Source organism: Megachile rotundata, chromosome 9 (assembly GCF_050947335.1).
Source record: "Megachile rotundata isolate GNS110a chromosome 9, iyMegRotu1, whole genome shotgun sequence".
Taxonomy (NCBI): Eukaryota; Metazoa; Arthropoda; class Insecta; order Hymenoptera; family Megachilidae; genus Megachile; species Megachile rotundata.
The window spans coordinates 7,328,837-7,346,871 of NC_134991.1; the positions used below are offsets into that span (position 1 = coordinate 7,328,837).

The 18,035-nt window shown below is 35.9% G+C and overlaps 1 protein-coding gene across 4 annotated transcripts in view; it reads left to right on the forward strand.

Moving 5' to 3' along the window:
* cv-c (RhoGTPase activating protein) overlaps positions 1–18,035 on the forward strand; it is a 364,242-nt gene that overhangs the window by 260,673 nt on the left and 85,534 nt on the right. For 3 of the 4 annotated variants that reach the window (XM_076535698.1, XM_076535696.1, XM_076535699.1), the window contains one exon: positions 14,213–14,284. The exons of the other annotated variant lie outside the window; for it this stretch is intronic. In XM_076535698.1, coding sequence (XP_076391813.1) covers positions 14,213–14,284 — 72 coding nt within the window. The remainder of the gene's footprint in view (positions 1–14,212; positions 14,285–18,035) is intronic. 4 annotated transcript variants of the gene reach the window in all.

The following is an 18,035-nucleotide window of genomic DNA, read 5'->3' on the forward strand; positions in this document are numbered from 1 at the left end:
TCGATAGTCTTGTTAAAATGCGAAATGTGGAAAGGGTGGACTTTTTGTTTCGAAGGGAACATCTTGGAAATATAAAATCCTTGAATTCACTGAATAAAGAGGAAGTTCTATTATTAATATCATTTTATGCAATTAATGTACAAGTAGGTGGAAATTTGAATCAGAGCGTGACGTTACAATTATAAGGTTTGTAAGTGAATATCGGAGTTATTAAAGGCGGGATAAAGTGTCAGATTTAGTCTTTATACATTTTACGATCGTTTGTAAGATCATCTAACGTAACGGTGCATAAACTGTAAGTATTGTGTATAATGGTTCTCCGAGCAGCTTTCAGCTGGTTAATTAGCTGAATAAATTAAAAGTAAGAGTTGATTTTCGCCGTAGAAAGCCACGGCCGCTACTTCAGAAGTTTCTTAATTTTCTCTTGGAAGCGGGAACCGCGAAGTTTCTTTCTCTCTTGCAAGTTCTTTCGACCTTATAATGGTTTTATAACAAACCAGAACTGCCTGTTTTCTTTCATACCCCGACAAATAACTATACCTCTTAGCTCGTTCAATATTTGTAAATCGAGATTGAATTTAACCCATTTGTTTTCTTTGCATCTCGGTCTCACTCGTTCTAACTTTTTTCGCCTCGTATTTTATTGTTCTTTCTGGTTTGTTAAGTTGATTCAGTACACGGCACGGTGCAGTAATATTTAATCGTTCGTGAATTATTATAGTGGAAAATTTGCTTCTCCCGGTTGGATCATTTCAGAGTTTACGATTAAATAAAGGGAAACAGCGTGTAGCTTAGGTCAGAAATAGTTGAGAGGCAGATTCATCCGTAAGTGTTCGCGATTTCAGGGTGAGTAAATGTTTGCATACGAGGGTATTAATTCACCCCTCGAGAGGTGTAAATCATCGACCGACACACCCACATCGGTAATGGATTTCGTCGCCTGCGAACGCATAATTCCGGTTCCACAAATGATAGCTCTCGCTGCAACTAGTTGGTGATCAGGGATGAGGTAGCGTTGATTTCAGGGGTGTAACCCACCATTGCCGTTCAAACTGCCTCAGAAATCATTTCTTCATTTGCTTGTTTTCTCAGACTGGTTTTTTCCATTTTAGAATCAAGGTCCAAATGACATACAATTAGAATATACTTTTTCGACCTTTTCAAATAAAAAGTGAAAAACATCGGCTGGCTATTTTTGCACTTCTAATGTGCTGCGTTGGATTCTAGCTTTAAACTTCGAGCTCTGGACTTCAAACTCTGGAAATTCATCTCATTTTTGTTATTCTTCGGCATAACAGAAAAACTGAAGATTTTTTTTCTACAAAAATTAAATAAAAAAATATGGTTTTGAGATCAGGTGCAGAAATATTTGATACTGTTTGTTATAATTGTATAATGAAAAATATTATTTATACAATGATTTAAATTTTAAAATGTTAGTTGTTAATTTTGACTGTAGTGACTCTAGTTCAGTAGTGTTCACGTTGTAGGGTGATCTGGTGTATACTTTGAAAGCCATCGGTTGGCAGAAATCGAGATAAATGGTAAACATTGATCTAAGCGATTGTAGTTGCAGAATAATATATCCATGTTGAAAATAAGCGAAGCGTTCTTCGTGATCGAGAGCACGTCAGAACGCTGGCGCACGCGAGAGGGTGTGGCAACCACGAAGAGGAAACGCACGTTCACCGACAGCCCATGAATTTCCGGTCCATTTAAGTCCTTGAATTGCTTTAGAACCGTATTGTTTCACGCCGTCATTTTACGCTGCTTTAAAATTTGCATCCTATCCGACCATTCTTTTTCTTCATGTAGCTGACGAACAGTGTCTCACATTTATAATAAAAAATTATGTGGGGAGGATAAAAATTATGTGTGAAGAATTGAGTGAAAAAATTACAAGGTAAAGTATTGCAAGTTAAAAATTTGCAAGATGGTAGAAGAATTTTTTGATTTAAAAATTGATAGTTTTTGAGCTGCGCCTATTTTGACACACCCTGTACCGAAAGCAAAGGAACTCATTAGAGTAACGTTTATGCAATGGAAGGTCATAAACGGCTTACAACGTTGCTATATATCACTGAACAAAGGTTGAGTTGTCAGGAAACGGGGACGAATTGCAAAAGAACTTTCAGTAATGGGCGCTAATAGATAATCTCGCATTCTAGAAACGTATAAAAATAATAATTCTGTACGGGGCACAGTTCGATGATGATTCCGATTTTGTTTCTAATAAAATTCTCGAACGAATGGATTTGTTTGTTTTCCTCGTTAACGTCGAAACTTCGTCGTCTAAATATAAATTTCAAAGCAGTACAGTTGTTGTTCGAAATAAAACGTGGAAAATATGATTTGGAAATAAACAACGAGAAAAGAAACGAGATATTTGATTATGGAAATTGAGGGTAGTGGATATCGAAAGGAAATAATCGACCGATCGTATAAAACACTTAAGCATCATCTTCTTCGTCTTCTTGTAAAATGATTTTTTCCCTCGTTTTACGGAGCGATTCCTCGTGTTATTAGGGAAATTACTGCGTGGCAAAGGGTGAAATTTTTAGAGCTTGCATGCACGTTTAATCCCATTGTGATTCACCCACGCTGTGGAACGAACGTGTTAATCGTCTTGATGGTACGCATTTATACGACACGAAACCTCTTTCCTTATAGAGTCTTAATGCATATAAAATATCTATTATAACATGAAATTTACGTAAATCCAAAATTGAAAATTCATACTTAAACATGTATATGATTATCAAGTAATGTTCAAAATACTCACTATTATAGCTAACAACGGTATTAAAATAATTTTAATAGAAATATTAAGTTGGCAAAAGGACTGACCAAGTTGACCAAAGACATAAAATATATAAGACAGAATTTAAATTTGAAGTTTACAAAATAAAGTGTAATTAATTTTAATTATCAAAGAAAAGCTTATGAACTAAATAATAGATATATTTATTATAAATGTAATAATTTATTAACAAAGAAATAATGTTACAAGGTTCAAGGTTTCTAGGTAATCTAAGGTAAAGTTGAAAATTACAGTCACCAGGAAGATTCTTCTGAACGAAGAACGAAGAAGAAAGCTTGTACCTCCTTCTTTATGTTGCTCGAGGATTTAAAAGCAATTGGAGGGCATTTAGAACCGAGACACTTCATTTGCATCTCTATAAGTCGCAGACGCGCATCCATATGCACGTGAGTTCGAGACACAGTATAGCAACATACCTTCTCGTTGTATCTTCTCTATAATACTACGACAAGTCCAAGTGAATGAGAAACTACGAGGGTGATTTTTCACGATTTTATTAAACAGAGACTCATATTTCATAAAATTTACTTTATTAAACTTGTGCGTGACAAACATTACTTCTTGTATGGTGAAATGCGAGGGAAGTATAGAATTTTTGTTTCTGAAAATAAGATGAAAATTTAGGATTGTAGTTTTTTTACGAAACTTTATTTTTGAGTGGTGAAGGTAGGCTTGCAAGGTTTCAAATTCTCTAAATATTGGATTTCGAAAATTTTAAGGAGGCAGATTCTCAAATTTCCAATTATTTAGGAAATTTTTAGAAGTTTAAAATTTTTCAAATTTTGTAGACTTCGAAATTTCTAATCTTCTAAATTAAATCGATTCCTAAGTCCTCGATTTCCTAAATCGCCGTTCCTTAAATTCACAAAGGATCAAATAATTAATTCCTTAGTCCCCAATTTCTTAAATCCCCGACACTTAAATTCCTAAATCTTCAAATAGTCAATTCTTAAATTTCCAGTTAATTCCCAAATCACCAATTCCTAAATCACCGACCTCTAAGTCCCCGATTTCTTAAATCCCCGTTACCTAAATTCCAAAATCTTCAAATAATCAATTCAAAAAGTTTTAATTCCTGTATCCCCAATTCCTAAATCTCCAATTCCTAAATCCCCAATTCCTAAATCCCCATTTCCTAAATCACCGATCTCTAATTCCCCGATTTCTCAAATCCCCGTTACTTAAATTCCCAAATCCTCAAATATTCAATTCCAAAATTTCCAATTCCTAAATCTCCAATTCTCGAATCTCCAATTCCTAAATCACCGACCCCTAAGTCCTCAATTTCCTAAATTCCCGTCCTCTAAATTCCCAAATCCTTAAACACCCAACTCCTAAATCCTCAATTCCCAAAATCCAGATCTTCAAATACCCAAAATCACAACATCTTACATACACCAACAAACATTCCAAATAAATCATATATTCTCTGAAAATCATAGATCTCACCAATTTGCAACGTACACATATCGCGAAGAAAAAAAAGAGATACGAAAGGCATGAAATATTTCGCAACAATATATTAAAGCTTCAATATTAATCGATGAAATAAATTGTCCTGTAATCTGGCACTTGGCCGGCGTTGAATCGTGATTCCTGCGGGAAAATAGAGACGACTGGGAAGTCATGCGAGTCGACAGCGATTACGTTCGTGTCCTGAGAGCTGATACTGAACACCGACAATCTTGAAGTCGTGAGAACCAATAACCGCGATGCTGGGATTACACGAATTACCATCGACAGCTTCTTACTCGTATAATTCCCAGCTAGTTCCTATTAGTTCGTGTATTTCGGAGGCCATCGATGTAAAATTGCGTAATTTCGTCTGTTCAATCCTGCGGTTGTTCCTATCGTTTCCACTAATTAATTTGTTTGCCTTTCCTATATAGTATCGAACGCTACGGTTCTCGATGCCGTTTAATTCAACAAATACGTATAATTTTCCGCGGGATTGAACCTAATTGACGAAGTTATGATCAGTTAATTGTACGGAAATGTTTGAACTGTAAATATTTTATCTATTATGTGATAATTGTGTCTTGGTGGATCAATAATTTAGCGGATTAGAGGTGAATTATTTTTTAGGTGTATTAAATATTTAATTTAAACATTTTTTTAGAGTAGATTGGGAAATTTCGGTATTTTGGTATTTTGGGAATTATGGGAATTTTGGGAATTTTGGGATTTTCGGGATTTTTTGGATTTTTGGGAATTTGGGGAAATTGGAGAAATTGGGAAAATTGGGCAATTTTGGGAAAGTGAGAAATTTTGGAAATTTTAGGAATTTCGGGAGTTTCGGGAATTTGAGGAATTGGAGAATTTTGGGAATTTGGAGAATTTGGGGAATTTGGGGAATTTTGAGAATTTTGGGAATTTTGAAAATTAAGGAATTCGAATTAGAAATTCGAAACTGCAATCAGAACTTTAAAAATTTGAGAACTTAGATACTTTGGATTTTTTACAATAAGTGACTTCTGGAATCTGAAATACAAAGAGCTCGAACAATACAGAAATACAAAAGTTACGAATTTAACCAACCTGAAATTCTTTGCTTTTTCAAGAACCGAACTTGAACAGAGTTCCACGTCAGAGTATGCAAATGTCTAGCCGAGGAGAATCGACATTGATCTGGTTTCAATCGGCGGTATCGTATGATCTCCATAGCTTTTCGTTGATTCTCTGGACAGACATTAATTAAATGACCCGGGTCGGAGACAACCTGATCGACAGCGGTCGCTCGTTATCGAACGAGCTTTGTAGACTTCTTACATCGCGAGTGTAGCTGGTACGCGTCGTTGATTAATGCGGAAGTGTGAAAGAGAGGACGGTCCATTCAATTCTGTAGTACAATCGTTTCATTGATTTCTGTTTGCTTTGTACTTTGTTAACAGTTTAAAAAAAAAACCTGTTGAGAAACTTCTAAGTGAAGTCACTTTTTCTCGAAAACTTCCATATTTCATTGAATCTGAGTTTGAAACTGTGAATGAAGGATTCGACATGTGGAGGCTCATTTTTATTTTTTTTTTATTTTTCTGAAATGTTATAATTTATTTCTGTACGAGGTATGATCTTATAGGGTGTCAAGTTTGAATAAGAATTAATTATAATAGTAGTTTATAATAATTTATTGCTATGCTTTACGTGTGGAGTATAATCTCATGAGGATACAAAGATGGAACAAAAATAAATTATATTACTAGTGTACATTCATATGTGGTACAAAAATTTTGTAACATGTTCTACTACATTTATGTGTTCATAAAATTTTATCAAAATCGAATGGAACAAGTTCTACAAATTTATTAAAACTTCAACATCGTTGAAAAATTGCATACACATACATGTATACTCAGAAAGATCCATATGATACATGATAATAACTGGATCAAGTATATAATAAATTTTGTCAAAATTGAATAAAAGAAGTTCTACAAATTAAAACTTTAACATCGTAGAAAAATTTCGTACGTAAACCCGTTCCATTGAATTTGTATACACAGAAAGATCAATATGATACATGACAACGATTGGACCAAATATACAATAAATTTGATCGAAACAGAATAGAAGGTTTTGATAAAACCTGAGTGCACCGTCCGGCAAAAATCGAGTGAGACGTCGTTGAAAGCGTTTAAAAAATGAATCAGTCGAGTTGTTTCAATTCCAGCGAGACTGTATCGATTTCCGTTGCAACGGCCATCGAAAAACAGCGGTCGTAAAGGAACGGTCGTTAAAAGCGAGCAAACGAAGAAATTTATAGTGGCAGACGCGCAGAAGAGGGGTAGGGCAGAAGGTTGCTTGCGTAGGGAAATATTTGGAACAGCTCGCGTCTACGTTTTATGCAACGCAGGGGTTAAACAAGATTTTATGGTCGACTTTTGACGTCAGTATCGAAGTAGGTCGGACGTTTAAAAGCTGTCTCACGACGAAGGAAGAAGTCACGGACGGAAACGTGACGCGTTTTACGCGACAGATCGAGAATCGAAGGGCGAAACTGAAATTTCTTTTTTTCATTTCGCGCGTCCGTGTCCCACAATTTTCTGCGAATTCGGGTCAATTCCGTCCGTGAGAAATATTTGTTTTCACGGTTAACCTTCCGGAGGATGACTTTTCGATTTTTCTGACTTTCTGAGATTTCGTTATTTAATTATCTCATTTTGTTATTTCACTTCAGTGTAAAGGTTTCATTCATTTATGAGGTTTTTTCTAGATTTTTGAACTTCGTGTTGGGTTAATTTGTTATCATGTTTTCGAATAAGGGTTAAATAGGAATATTCTTCCTGTGAATATTTTTCACGGTGAAATTTCTGTGCAAAGAGTTAAATTACTTAACTAAATTATTCTCTCAAATGAATAACACGTTGATAATGAAAACATATGTCTTATGCTACTACGTAATGTTCAGTTGGTCACATTGTATAATCTGTACTTTGGTTGCATGTCTGAATCATAATGTTACCCTTTTAAACTTTATAGAACAAATTAGGGATTTATTGATCTTGAAAGAAGATGGTTAGGCTTCAGAATCCCACATGAACATGGTGGTCAGATATTTATTTATATTGATTTTCTTCAATTTCTCCTGAATGAATATATTTTCTGTTCATATGTTAATGTCCACATGTGAGGACATATAAGTATCAAGTCACTCAGTAAGTCCTTGTTTTAATCAATACAAAAAATTGATTATATCTTTGATATTTTTATGATGATTGTATTATTTACATCCACAGAGTGAATCAAACAATGTTTTACTTCAAGAATTGATAGGTTGATTCAACCCTTTGCACTCAACGATATTTTTGCTGTTTGCAGACCGCAACTTTAATCTGTTATTATTTACATTCACAAAGTGACTCAAACAATGTTTCATTTCTAGAATTGATAGGTTGATTCAACCTTTTGCACTCATTTTTGCTGTTTGTAGACTTTAATCTTTATTTGCAAATAAACTTTGTATTCAACAAATTCTTTCAAGATTACACTTCAGTGGAATCTTCAGTCTATAAATGACTCTAAAGCTATAATCGACGTTTCTTTACCCTCCCACGCTTCTGCGTAATACCAGAAGCTCGAGAACACAAACATCGGGTTTCGATTAATTATCCTCAGCCAGTTGCGAATTTCACGGGTTCGATGATTCATCGCCGAACACGGCGGATAAGACGGATGGCACGGAAATTCACGACGTCGAAATAATACGGCTTTGCGGTAGGTCGCCGGCCAACAGTTCCAGCAACGTACCGAATAAAGCCAGGCACACGTAGGTGTGTCACTTCGTGCGGAATAAAAGGCTGGGGTGTACGGTACCGCAGTCTAGTAACATGGCCCTTTCGTAAAGCGATTTGCTTTTACGCAATTCAGGCGACACAACGGCCAGACGCGGCAATCCAGAAACCGGCAAAGCGGCTGCTGCGCTTTCCGAACGAATTGTCCTCGTCGAGCCGTCACGATCGCCGACAACCGGATCGTGATTTAACCTTCTGTAACCCGAATTATGTTTCGTTGCGAAAATAACTGACGAAGTCCTTTAAAGGTACACGTTTAATCCTTTTGGCGCTAAATACTTTTAACAAGTAGGTCGCGACACCTACTTTTCTGTCTTTGGTATTACTCAGGGTTGAAGAGAAATTGTGTGTTTGAGAGATAAGGATTGATGATTTGTGCAAGGTTCATTCTCGATGTCATTTCTCAGGTAAAATATAGGTAAAATAGATAAAATATTTAAAAATTCCAAACGTTCTGGAGTCTCAAATTTTTGGAGTCAAGTACAAATTCTCAAAGTACCACATAGATCCACATAGACCCACATAGACCCACATAGATTCACATAGATCCACATAGATTCACACAGACCCACAATACCTCACAAGTCCTTAAAAGGTCCCAAAATTTGCAAGGTTTTAAAATTTTCAAGGTCCCAAACCACTAATGTTCCAATATATCTTGGGTGTCAAACACAGCTCCTCTCTTCATAAAATATTTGATTCGATCGATCTTTCTGTCTGTCTTTCTATCGATCTTTCTGTCTATCTTTCTATCGATCTATCTATCTTCCCATCTATCTTTCTCTTGATTTTTCTGTCAACACATTCGTATCGCTGTCACTCCAACAAGCAACCGATTCTCGTAAACGCAATAGAAACACGGTGTTCCTGGATCAGTTTCGCATACAACGCCCCACTTCTCGAAACGGGCCGTTCGACCTAATGGAAGTCGACGCGAACGCCGTTCCGTTCCGCCAATTAATAAACTCCAATCGACACTTCGAGAGTGAAAGGCTCTCGATTGAACGTCCTTGGAATTGTCCCTCGTTTACTCGCGGTCCCACAGAAATCCACCTCGAATTTTAGCACCGTGCATGCATCAAATTCGCAGCTAACATTCCTTGCGAATCTCGACAAGGTAGTCGTCGATAAAGACACGATAATGCACGATAATTAATGTACCGTTTGCCTGAAAAGCTTGCAATCAATGCGGATTCTTGTGCGGTGTCATACATGGCTGCAGTCGTGACTGCATTGGCGTAAGTAGGATTTTTGGTGCATTTCATGATAGGGAAGATGGCTTTGGTAATTGTTGAATTTGGGGAGTTGGAGAGATGGATGATTGGAGGTTTAATGATTGCTGGATTTGGATGTTTTGGGAACTTGAAAGTTTAGGAATTTGGGGGAAGTTTGAAAATTTGAAAATTTCTGAATTTCTGAAATTTTAATTTTGAGAAGTTGGAGATTTTAGTTGGTGGGTTTGGAGGTTGGAGATTTGAGAAGCTAGGGATTTAGGAATTTGGGACTTTGAGAATTTGAGAATCTCAGAATTTATGGACGTGAGAATTTGGTGATTTAAAGATTTGGAGATTTGAGAATTTGTTGATTGAAAAATTTGAAAATTTAAGAATTTAGAGATTTGAACATTTGAGTTTCAAGAACTTAAGGACTTGAAAATTCAGTGATCTAAGAATCTGGTACTTTGAGAACTTAGCAGTTTTACAAATTAAAAGCTTGAAAACTTGCAGATATGATAACTTGACTCAAGAATTTAAAAATTGTCAAATATGCAAACCCAGAAAGAGAATTTCTAAGTTAAAAAATTTTTGAATTTATAAAATTTATAATTTGAAAATGTGGTAATTGGAATCCTTGTGAATTTGAGTCAAGGCCATCCTTACGCCAATGCACAGACTCCATCATAGGAAAATAAAGACGTTTTAACTTCTCTACTTCTATTTTCATCCTCCTCTGGCGTAAACCTGAGAGCAGACTTCCCGCTGCTTGGGAAATCGATAAATTCAGCTTGGCGATATCGATAGCGATAGGTAGGTACGTTTTATCGTGCGGCGATGCGCGATCTCATCGATATCAATGCTACAAGTCCTCTTTTTGGCCACGGCGGGTGGTCGATGGCTGCCAGAGTCTTTCTCTGCTAAAATTATCTTTGAAATAGTAATAAAACAAGGTTGAAATGTTCCATAAAAATTTTAGCAAATAGTTTAAGATGCAATGTAATGAACTATAGATTTCTGTAATTGTAATGTATGCACTGAGCATAATATGTAGTTATATAGTATTAGAATATAGACATAATATTGTAAATATGCTGTGTATAGATACAATAGATCGTTGTTAAAAATTGTACCAAATTATTGAGTAACCTAAATCACTAAAATAAAATAATAATATCAAATCTGAAATTTCTTAAAAAATTTACAATGAAACGAAATTGCTCTGCGAAGTAAAAATTGTATCAAATTGATGAATACCCTAAATTACTAAAATAAAATAATGAAACCAAACCTGAAATTTCTTAAAAAATTTACAATGAAACGAAATTGCTCCGCGAAGTAAAAATTGTATCAAATTGATGAATAACTTAAATCACTAAAATAAAATGATGAAACCAAACCTGAAATTTCTTAAAAAATTTACAATGAAACGAAATTGCTCTGCGAAGTAAAAATTGTACCAAATTGATGAATAACTTAAATCACTAAAATAAAATGATGAAACCAAACCTGAAATTTCTTAAAACATTTACAATGAAACGAAATTGCAATGTGGAGGAGAAATTGTACCAAATTGTTGAATGACCTTAATCATTAAAATAAAATAATGAAATAAAGGCTGAAATTTCTAAAAAAAATTGCAATAGTACAAAATTGTAACGTGGAGTAAAAATTGTACTAATCCCTAAGTCTCCGACTTTTTAAATCCCCGATACCTAAATTCCTAAATTCTCAAATAGTTAATTCCAAAATTTCTAATTCCTATACCTCTAATTCCTAAATCCCCAATTCCTAAATCTCCAATTCCTAATTCCCTAATTATTAAATCACCAATCCCTAAGTCTCCGATTTCTTAAATCCCCGATACCTAAATTCTTAAATCCTTAAATATCCAATTCCTAAATTTGTAATTCCTACATCCCCAATTCTCGAATCCCCAGTTCCTAAATCACCGATCCCTAAATCCACAATTTCTTGAATCGTGGTTCTCTACGTACGAAATTGCAATGTGGAATAAAAATTGCACCAAATCATTAAATAACCAGTAACTAAAACGAAGTACCGAGCGAGACAATTTTCTAAAAAACTGCCAATAAAACGAAATACCAATACAAAGTAAAAATTGCAGCAAACTATCGCACCTCTCTAAAACGAAGTAATGAAGCCAGAAATTTCTGAAAAACTGCCAACAAAACGAAACAGCAATGCGGAGTGAAAATTGTAGCAAATACCTATCGGAGGTAGCTGTCTGAAACGGTGTAGCGAAGCAAAGTCTGAAATTACGTATATGGATCCAAGGAACGTGGATTTACGTGACTGGTGTTGCAACACAGCTTCTTGCTCGATCATCGCGCTTGATAAGACCCGACGGTCTTTCACTCTTTCGAACGTTTCAATCGGAAAAGTTATCGGAACGGGCAGCGTATCTAATCTTGCGCGTTAGGCAACGGGATGCCAAATAGGTTATGAGTGAGCATAGTTCAGTAGCACTTATTTCTTATCGTAAAAACATTCCATTGTTGGCGCTCTTAAGAATAGATCTCTCGTTCTTTCGTCATTCATCCTCTTCATTCATAGGTTGCCGTGTTTACGCTGGATAAACGCGACATGTTTTCCTAGAAGATATCTTCGATACATTTCGCACGAGACGTCAAACTCATTCATGTATTTCGACAAACAAATCATCGATTTCTCTGTTTATACGAGGTTTGTGTACCTTCTATCGAGAGCGAATCTTTCTTCGGGAAAATATTGTAACGGATCGAAAATTTATTAGTCGTTCGTTTTTGGGAATTTTTGGACGGAGGAAAATTTTGAGGTGGGTTGAGTTTTTGAAGATGTAGGAGTTTCGGGGATTTTATAATTTGGAGGTAGGAGAACTTTCGGATTTGAGGAGTTTGGAGTTTGGGGATGGAGAGATTTGGGTAGCCAGGGATGTGGAATATTAGAAATTTTCTGATGTGGATATTTGGGGATATGGGCATTTGGAGGTCTAGGAATTTGATGACATAGGTATCTATGGACCTAAGAGTTTGGAGACCTAGGTATTTGGGGACATTGGGAGTTCGTGACATTGGTATTTGGGGACGTTGGTATTTGGGGACGTAGGGATTTGGGGTCGTAGGGATTTGGGGACGTAGGGATTTGGGGACGTAGGAATTTGGGAACGTAGGGATTTGGGGACATAGGGATTTGGGGACGTAGGAATTTGGGAACGTAGAGATTTGGGGACGTAGGAATTTGCGGACGTAGGAATTTGGGGACGTAAGAATTTGGGGATCTAGGGATTTGGGGATGTAGGGATTTGGGGACGTAAAAATTTGGGGATCTAGGAATTTGGGGACGTAAGAATTTGGGGATCTAGGGATTTGGGGACGTAGGAATTTGGGGACGTAGGAATTTGGGGACGTAGGAATTTGGGAACGTAAGGATTTGGGGACGTAGGGATTTGGAGACTTAGGCATTTGAGGATGTGGGGATTTGGGGACAAAGGAATTTGGGACCTAGGTATTTGGAGATCTAGGAAATTTTTATATTTGGAAATTTGGAAGATCGAATAATTGCGGGGTTGTGAATTTTAGAATCTGAGTCTTTACAAATTTGGATGTTTGGGAATTTAAAATTTTTGAAATTTTGAGAACTTTGGGAATTTTTGAAATTTTAGGAATTCTGGAAATGTAGGATTTTGAAAAAGTGGAAGTTTAGGAATTTGGAGCTTTGAGAATGTTTGTTTTGGAATTTAGAAATTTAGAAATTTGGTAATTTGGTACTTTAGTAACCTAGAAATCTAAAGCTTTGAATTTATATATTTATGAATCCGATATTTTAAAAATTAAAAATGTAATCCATTAAAATTTTTCAAACCTGAAAATCTGAGAACTATCGTCTTGACAATATTAAAAACTACCTAAAAACTAGAAAATTTTAAAGACTAGCAAATACAAAAGTTTGGTAATTAAAATACCATAATTTATCCGTACAAAGGAAGCTCACGTTACACAGTAATTTTTCCATGGTTTTTCACGTTTGTAACTCGATGAAAGGTACACCCGCGATTTTTTCGCCTTTATAGTCAGCCAAGGTGCACCTCATTCGCATAATGAAGGGCACAGTTTCGTCGTGGTTACAGCTTTTTCTGACGAGACCTTCATTCAAAAGGAACAAGCAGGGTCGTCCCTTGATACAACAAGAATCTCGGCCACTAATGATCAGAATGTTTGTTCATGTAAATGCGAAACCCACTTCGTTTTTTCATCGCGTGCCTCCTGAGAACGAGTCTATCGCGGTGGCTGGCCATCATCCTCGATAATGATTCCACTGTTCGACCGAGTGCAACTCATTAATTTAGTGACTCGCAATCAAACGAGAATGTTCGGTGATTTGATAAACTTTTTGTGGCTACGGATTTTTAGGAATCAAGGTTTTTATACGGTGATTCCTTGAAAGGGCAGGAAAGTTTAAACTGAACGATTTAGCTTTTTCATTTTCGGAATTTTTAATTTGGTGAACTTCACAAATTCTCAGAACTACAATTATTTGAATTTCGACAAATTTTTAAATTTATAATATGCTTAAATTTGACAAATTTTTAAATTTACAATTACTTGAATTTTGACAAATTTTTACTTTATAATTACTTAAATTTTATAATTTCTCTAATTTACTTAGGTTCTACAAATTTTCAAATTTCATCAAAACTCCAATTCCACAATTGCTTGATAAATTTTCAAATTATCCCATCTTTGAATTCCTAGAGACCCAAATCACTAAATCCATAAATTTCCTTATATCTGGATCCTCAAACTCTACGATCCCTAAGTATTATACAATTTTCACTTGTCAAATCACCGAAATCATCATCACTCACACTTGGTTTTTCTTTTTTCCAGAAATCGAAGCTCAAGAGGCTTGCAAATGGCTGAGAGCTGCCGGTTTTCCGCAATATGCGCAGATGTACGAAGGTGAGTGCACACATCAATACCTAAAACCTTCATCTTCAAAAATCACCCATCTATTCTAAATTAACAAATATTAAAAATTATCTCTAGATACCGTCTTTTTCAAACCCATTCCACTACTTCCATGCATAGATAAATTTTCATTCAAAACATATCTAAGAAAATGAACCCCAAAAGAACAAACAATATGAATAATGTACGACCACGCGGGTAAAACATATCCTATGATCTACCCTTTCGAGTCCTAAGAATAGAATTTCGTTTCGATAAAATCTAAGGTCGAAAATGACCCCAACCAAAGTGGTATCTAAAGCACGTAATTAGAATGAAATACCATCGTAACCCTCGTTACTTCCGACAGTTTCAATCTATTTTTAATTTACCGACAATTGACAAGATCGCCAGCGAAATCCTCTTTGGAGCCTTAGACTCCATGAAATGCACGTGAACATGTGGAAAGTCGTGCAGTGTTGTGTCACGGATCAGAACAGATTATCGTCGAAACCCGAGCTCCCTTCTTTTTCTCACCTTCGTGGCCATGTGGTTCTTTTCAAGCCACCATTTTCCATTCTCGAATGGTCACGTATGTGGCGAAAAGTGCATCGCGGTGTCTGTTTACTTAGAAGGGCTGGCTTTTCAGAGGGTGTCAACTTTCTGGGTAAACGGTGTTATTAACTCATGGTGGTCCCAATTGTTGCAAAGTACTGTACAGCTGAAAAAATGGCGGGTTTACCCGCTGCAAATGTTTTCGTTGCTTTTCTGTGGCATTAGCGGTTCTCGTGTGAAGAATTTTTGCAACTTTCTTTACTGTTTTAGTTTTTTACTTCTTCGTCTTTGGTTCTGCTTTTGATTTTTGTGTGTTGATATTTATGTTAGGTTATGTATAATTTCTTGTGGTATTTATGTCAATATTTATGTTAATATTTATGTAAATATTTATGGTAATACATTTTTCATTGAAACATACTTTGCACATGAATTTATGACTGAAATTTGTGTAACAAATTACATCGACTTTTCCTGTATGATTTAATTTATGTGATGAATGGATGACTTTTCATCTGTGAACAATAAACAAATTTTGACCATACATACGTGTTAAAGAAATTTAAACAGCGAACACTTTGTTCAAATACAAATTCAAGACAAAACTCAAATGCAAAGCTATAATTAGAAAATGCAAGCAACGTTTAAAAAATACGAAGTTAATTTATGTTCGATAAGAATAATCGGCCGATTAATTTTATATGGGCGTGCAAAAATTTATTGGAACAAATACGCGAGTCATTAAATACATGAGCCGTTAATTGCAGCCATCAAAGTATAAAAACCGACCTACCCGACGCAGAGATTAAACAGAATTTTCTCGGCAACAGGATCGCAATTAATAAAAGCTATCCATCGTGCGCGCCTAAAATGGTTCATTACATTATACAGGAAGGTTGAACAAAGTGTGTCGCGTCATCGATCACGTAGACAAATTTGAAGCCGAAGAAAAATCGCGTGTGGCACACACGCGACGCGCGTATGGAAAACGAAAGAAAAAGAAAAGTATAGGCTTACCGTATATCCTTTTAAATGAGAAGAATCGTCAGTTCGTAAGAGGGTGGTCCATGGACCACCAAAGCGGTCGAATGAGTATATGTTTTCGATGGCTGTCCCGTGTACGTGAGATTTTTACTAATATCAACGTCCTCGGAAATAAAGGTCTCCCTGTTTCGGTTTTGTTTTTCACCGGCTGCCGTGCCTCCATAATATTAGAGTATAAATTTCAAGATCTTATTGTTCGACAGCCTTGGGCGGACCGTTTCATTTGCAATTCATCGATCCCGGGCAAGTAAAGAAATATAACGAGGTTCGGTATGGTGTTTCCAATAATAATAACTGAGATAATCGACGTCGCAAGTATTCTTTTCACGACGAAAACGGATACTTACAGTCATGGCCATCTTTCTTACCGTTTCTCTTATCTGATTCCAACCTGTTTAATACCTTTTTAAATTGATATAAGTATTGAATTCGAATTTATGTCATCTGTAATATGGACACTGATTTATTGAACTTGAATTATGAACTCCTGTTAGACAAATATGTACTTTAGAACAAATTAGCCCTGTGAGATCTATTGTTACATAGACTCCTTACGTGCATTTTCTTCAAGTTTATAATTGAAAATTACACGATTTACTTTTATATATAAAACATAACAAGATGGACTCTAGCACAGATCACTTTACTTAAAATATTTAAATTAACTACAAACTAAAGTTATAAAGAAAAATATAAGATCACACGAGTAAGTGTGTAAAAATATTCAATTTTAATTTTGCAGTAACCTGTAACAAAATAATAATGATATCTAAAACTAAATAACAATGAGATAATACAATACGACAAGTATCACAATAGCTGTTATAACATTATAGGTATTATAACATAATAGCTGTTATAACATAATAGGCATTGTGTCATTATCCATAATCGGTACCGCGTACTAATTATCTAACGTGAGCACACGTTTGTATCACTAATTATCCAGGCACCGATTAATTCGAGCATCGAGCAGAAAAAAGAGCAAGCGTTTAAATACATCGGTAGAGAGGAGCAAATAAACAATCGAATGAAACAATGGCTCGTTAATGACCCAGTAAGAACGCCACCGGTCGCCTACCAGCAGTGCAAATGCAACTGCAGGGCCGTGCAATAACGAACGCATTGTTAGCTGGCGCCGCGACAAAGGGCCCATTATGATAAGTATTAACACGTCCGGACCCATCAAGCTGCCCTCTAATAAGTTAACTCGCGCCTCGAGCTGCGATTCGATCCGCTCTGCCCACGTGTCACTCGTTATCGCTCTCCATTTTGCTATCTTTTCAACTAGACTCAATAGCTCTCCACTGAAAATTCTGACACGTCTCTTAGAGGACGCGACGAAATTCGAAACTATATGGTCTTTTTTAACGTGTTGTAGGTGCTTTTTTTAAGAGTTATGTTCTACGTTCTTCTGAAAGGATTTGGGTTACTTTTGTAGATTAACGTTTAGGGATGTATTTACGATGGGGTTCTTAGAAAGCTTCGTACTTGGAATTCAATGAAATTTCGTTAATTCTTTTTTGTGGAGTTTTTTATGACATTGGCTTATAAATTTTGGGAGTTTGAGGTTTCGAAGTTGTGCTTGCTAATTTTTTGATTTAGGGATTTGGGAATTTTTGTACTTTCAAGTTTTCACGTTAAATTTTAAATTTCCAAATTTATGGACTCAGGAACTTGAATCCTCAGAGTAACAATTTTCTGAAAATTTCCTAGATCCTCGAAATAATATCACCTCCAAATTCCCTAGAACCTCGAAATAACGTCGCCTCGAAATTCCCTAAATCCTTAAACTAACATCGCCTCGAAATTTCTTGGATTTTGAATTCAAGAAATAAACATCATCACGAAATTCCCTAGATCCTTCAAGTAACACCACCTCGAAATTCCCTAGATCATCGAAGTAACATCGTCTTAATATTCCCTAGATCCTTGAAATCCTTGGATACTCGAAATAACGTCATTTTGAAATTCCCCATATTCTTCAAATGTCACCTCGGTTCCTTAGATCCTCAAAGTAACATCACCTCAAAATTCCCTAGAACCCCGAAGTAACACCGTCTTAAAATTCACTAGATCCCCAAAATTCCTTGGATACTCAAACTCACTTTGAAATTCTCTAGATCCCGAATGTAACGTCATCTAAAAATTCCCTAGATCCTCT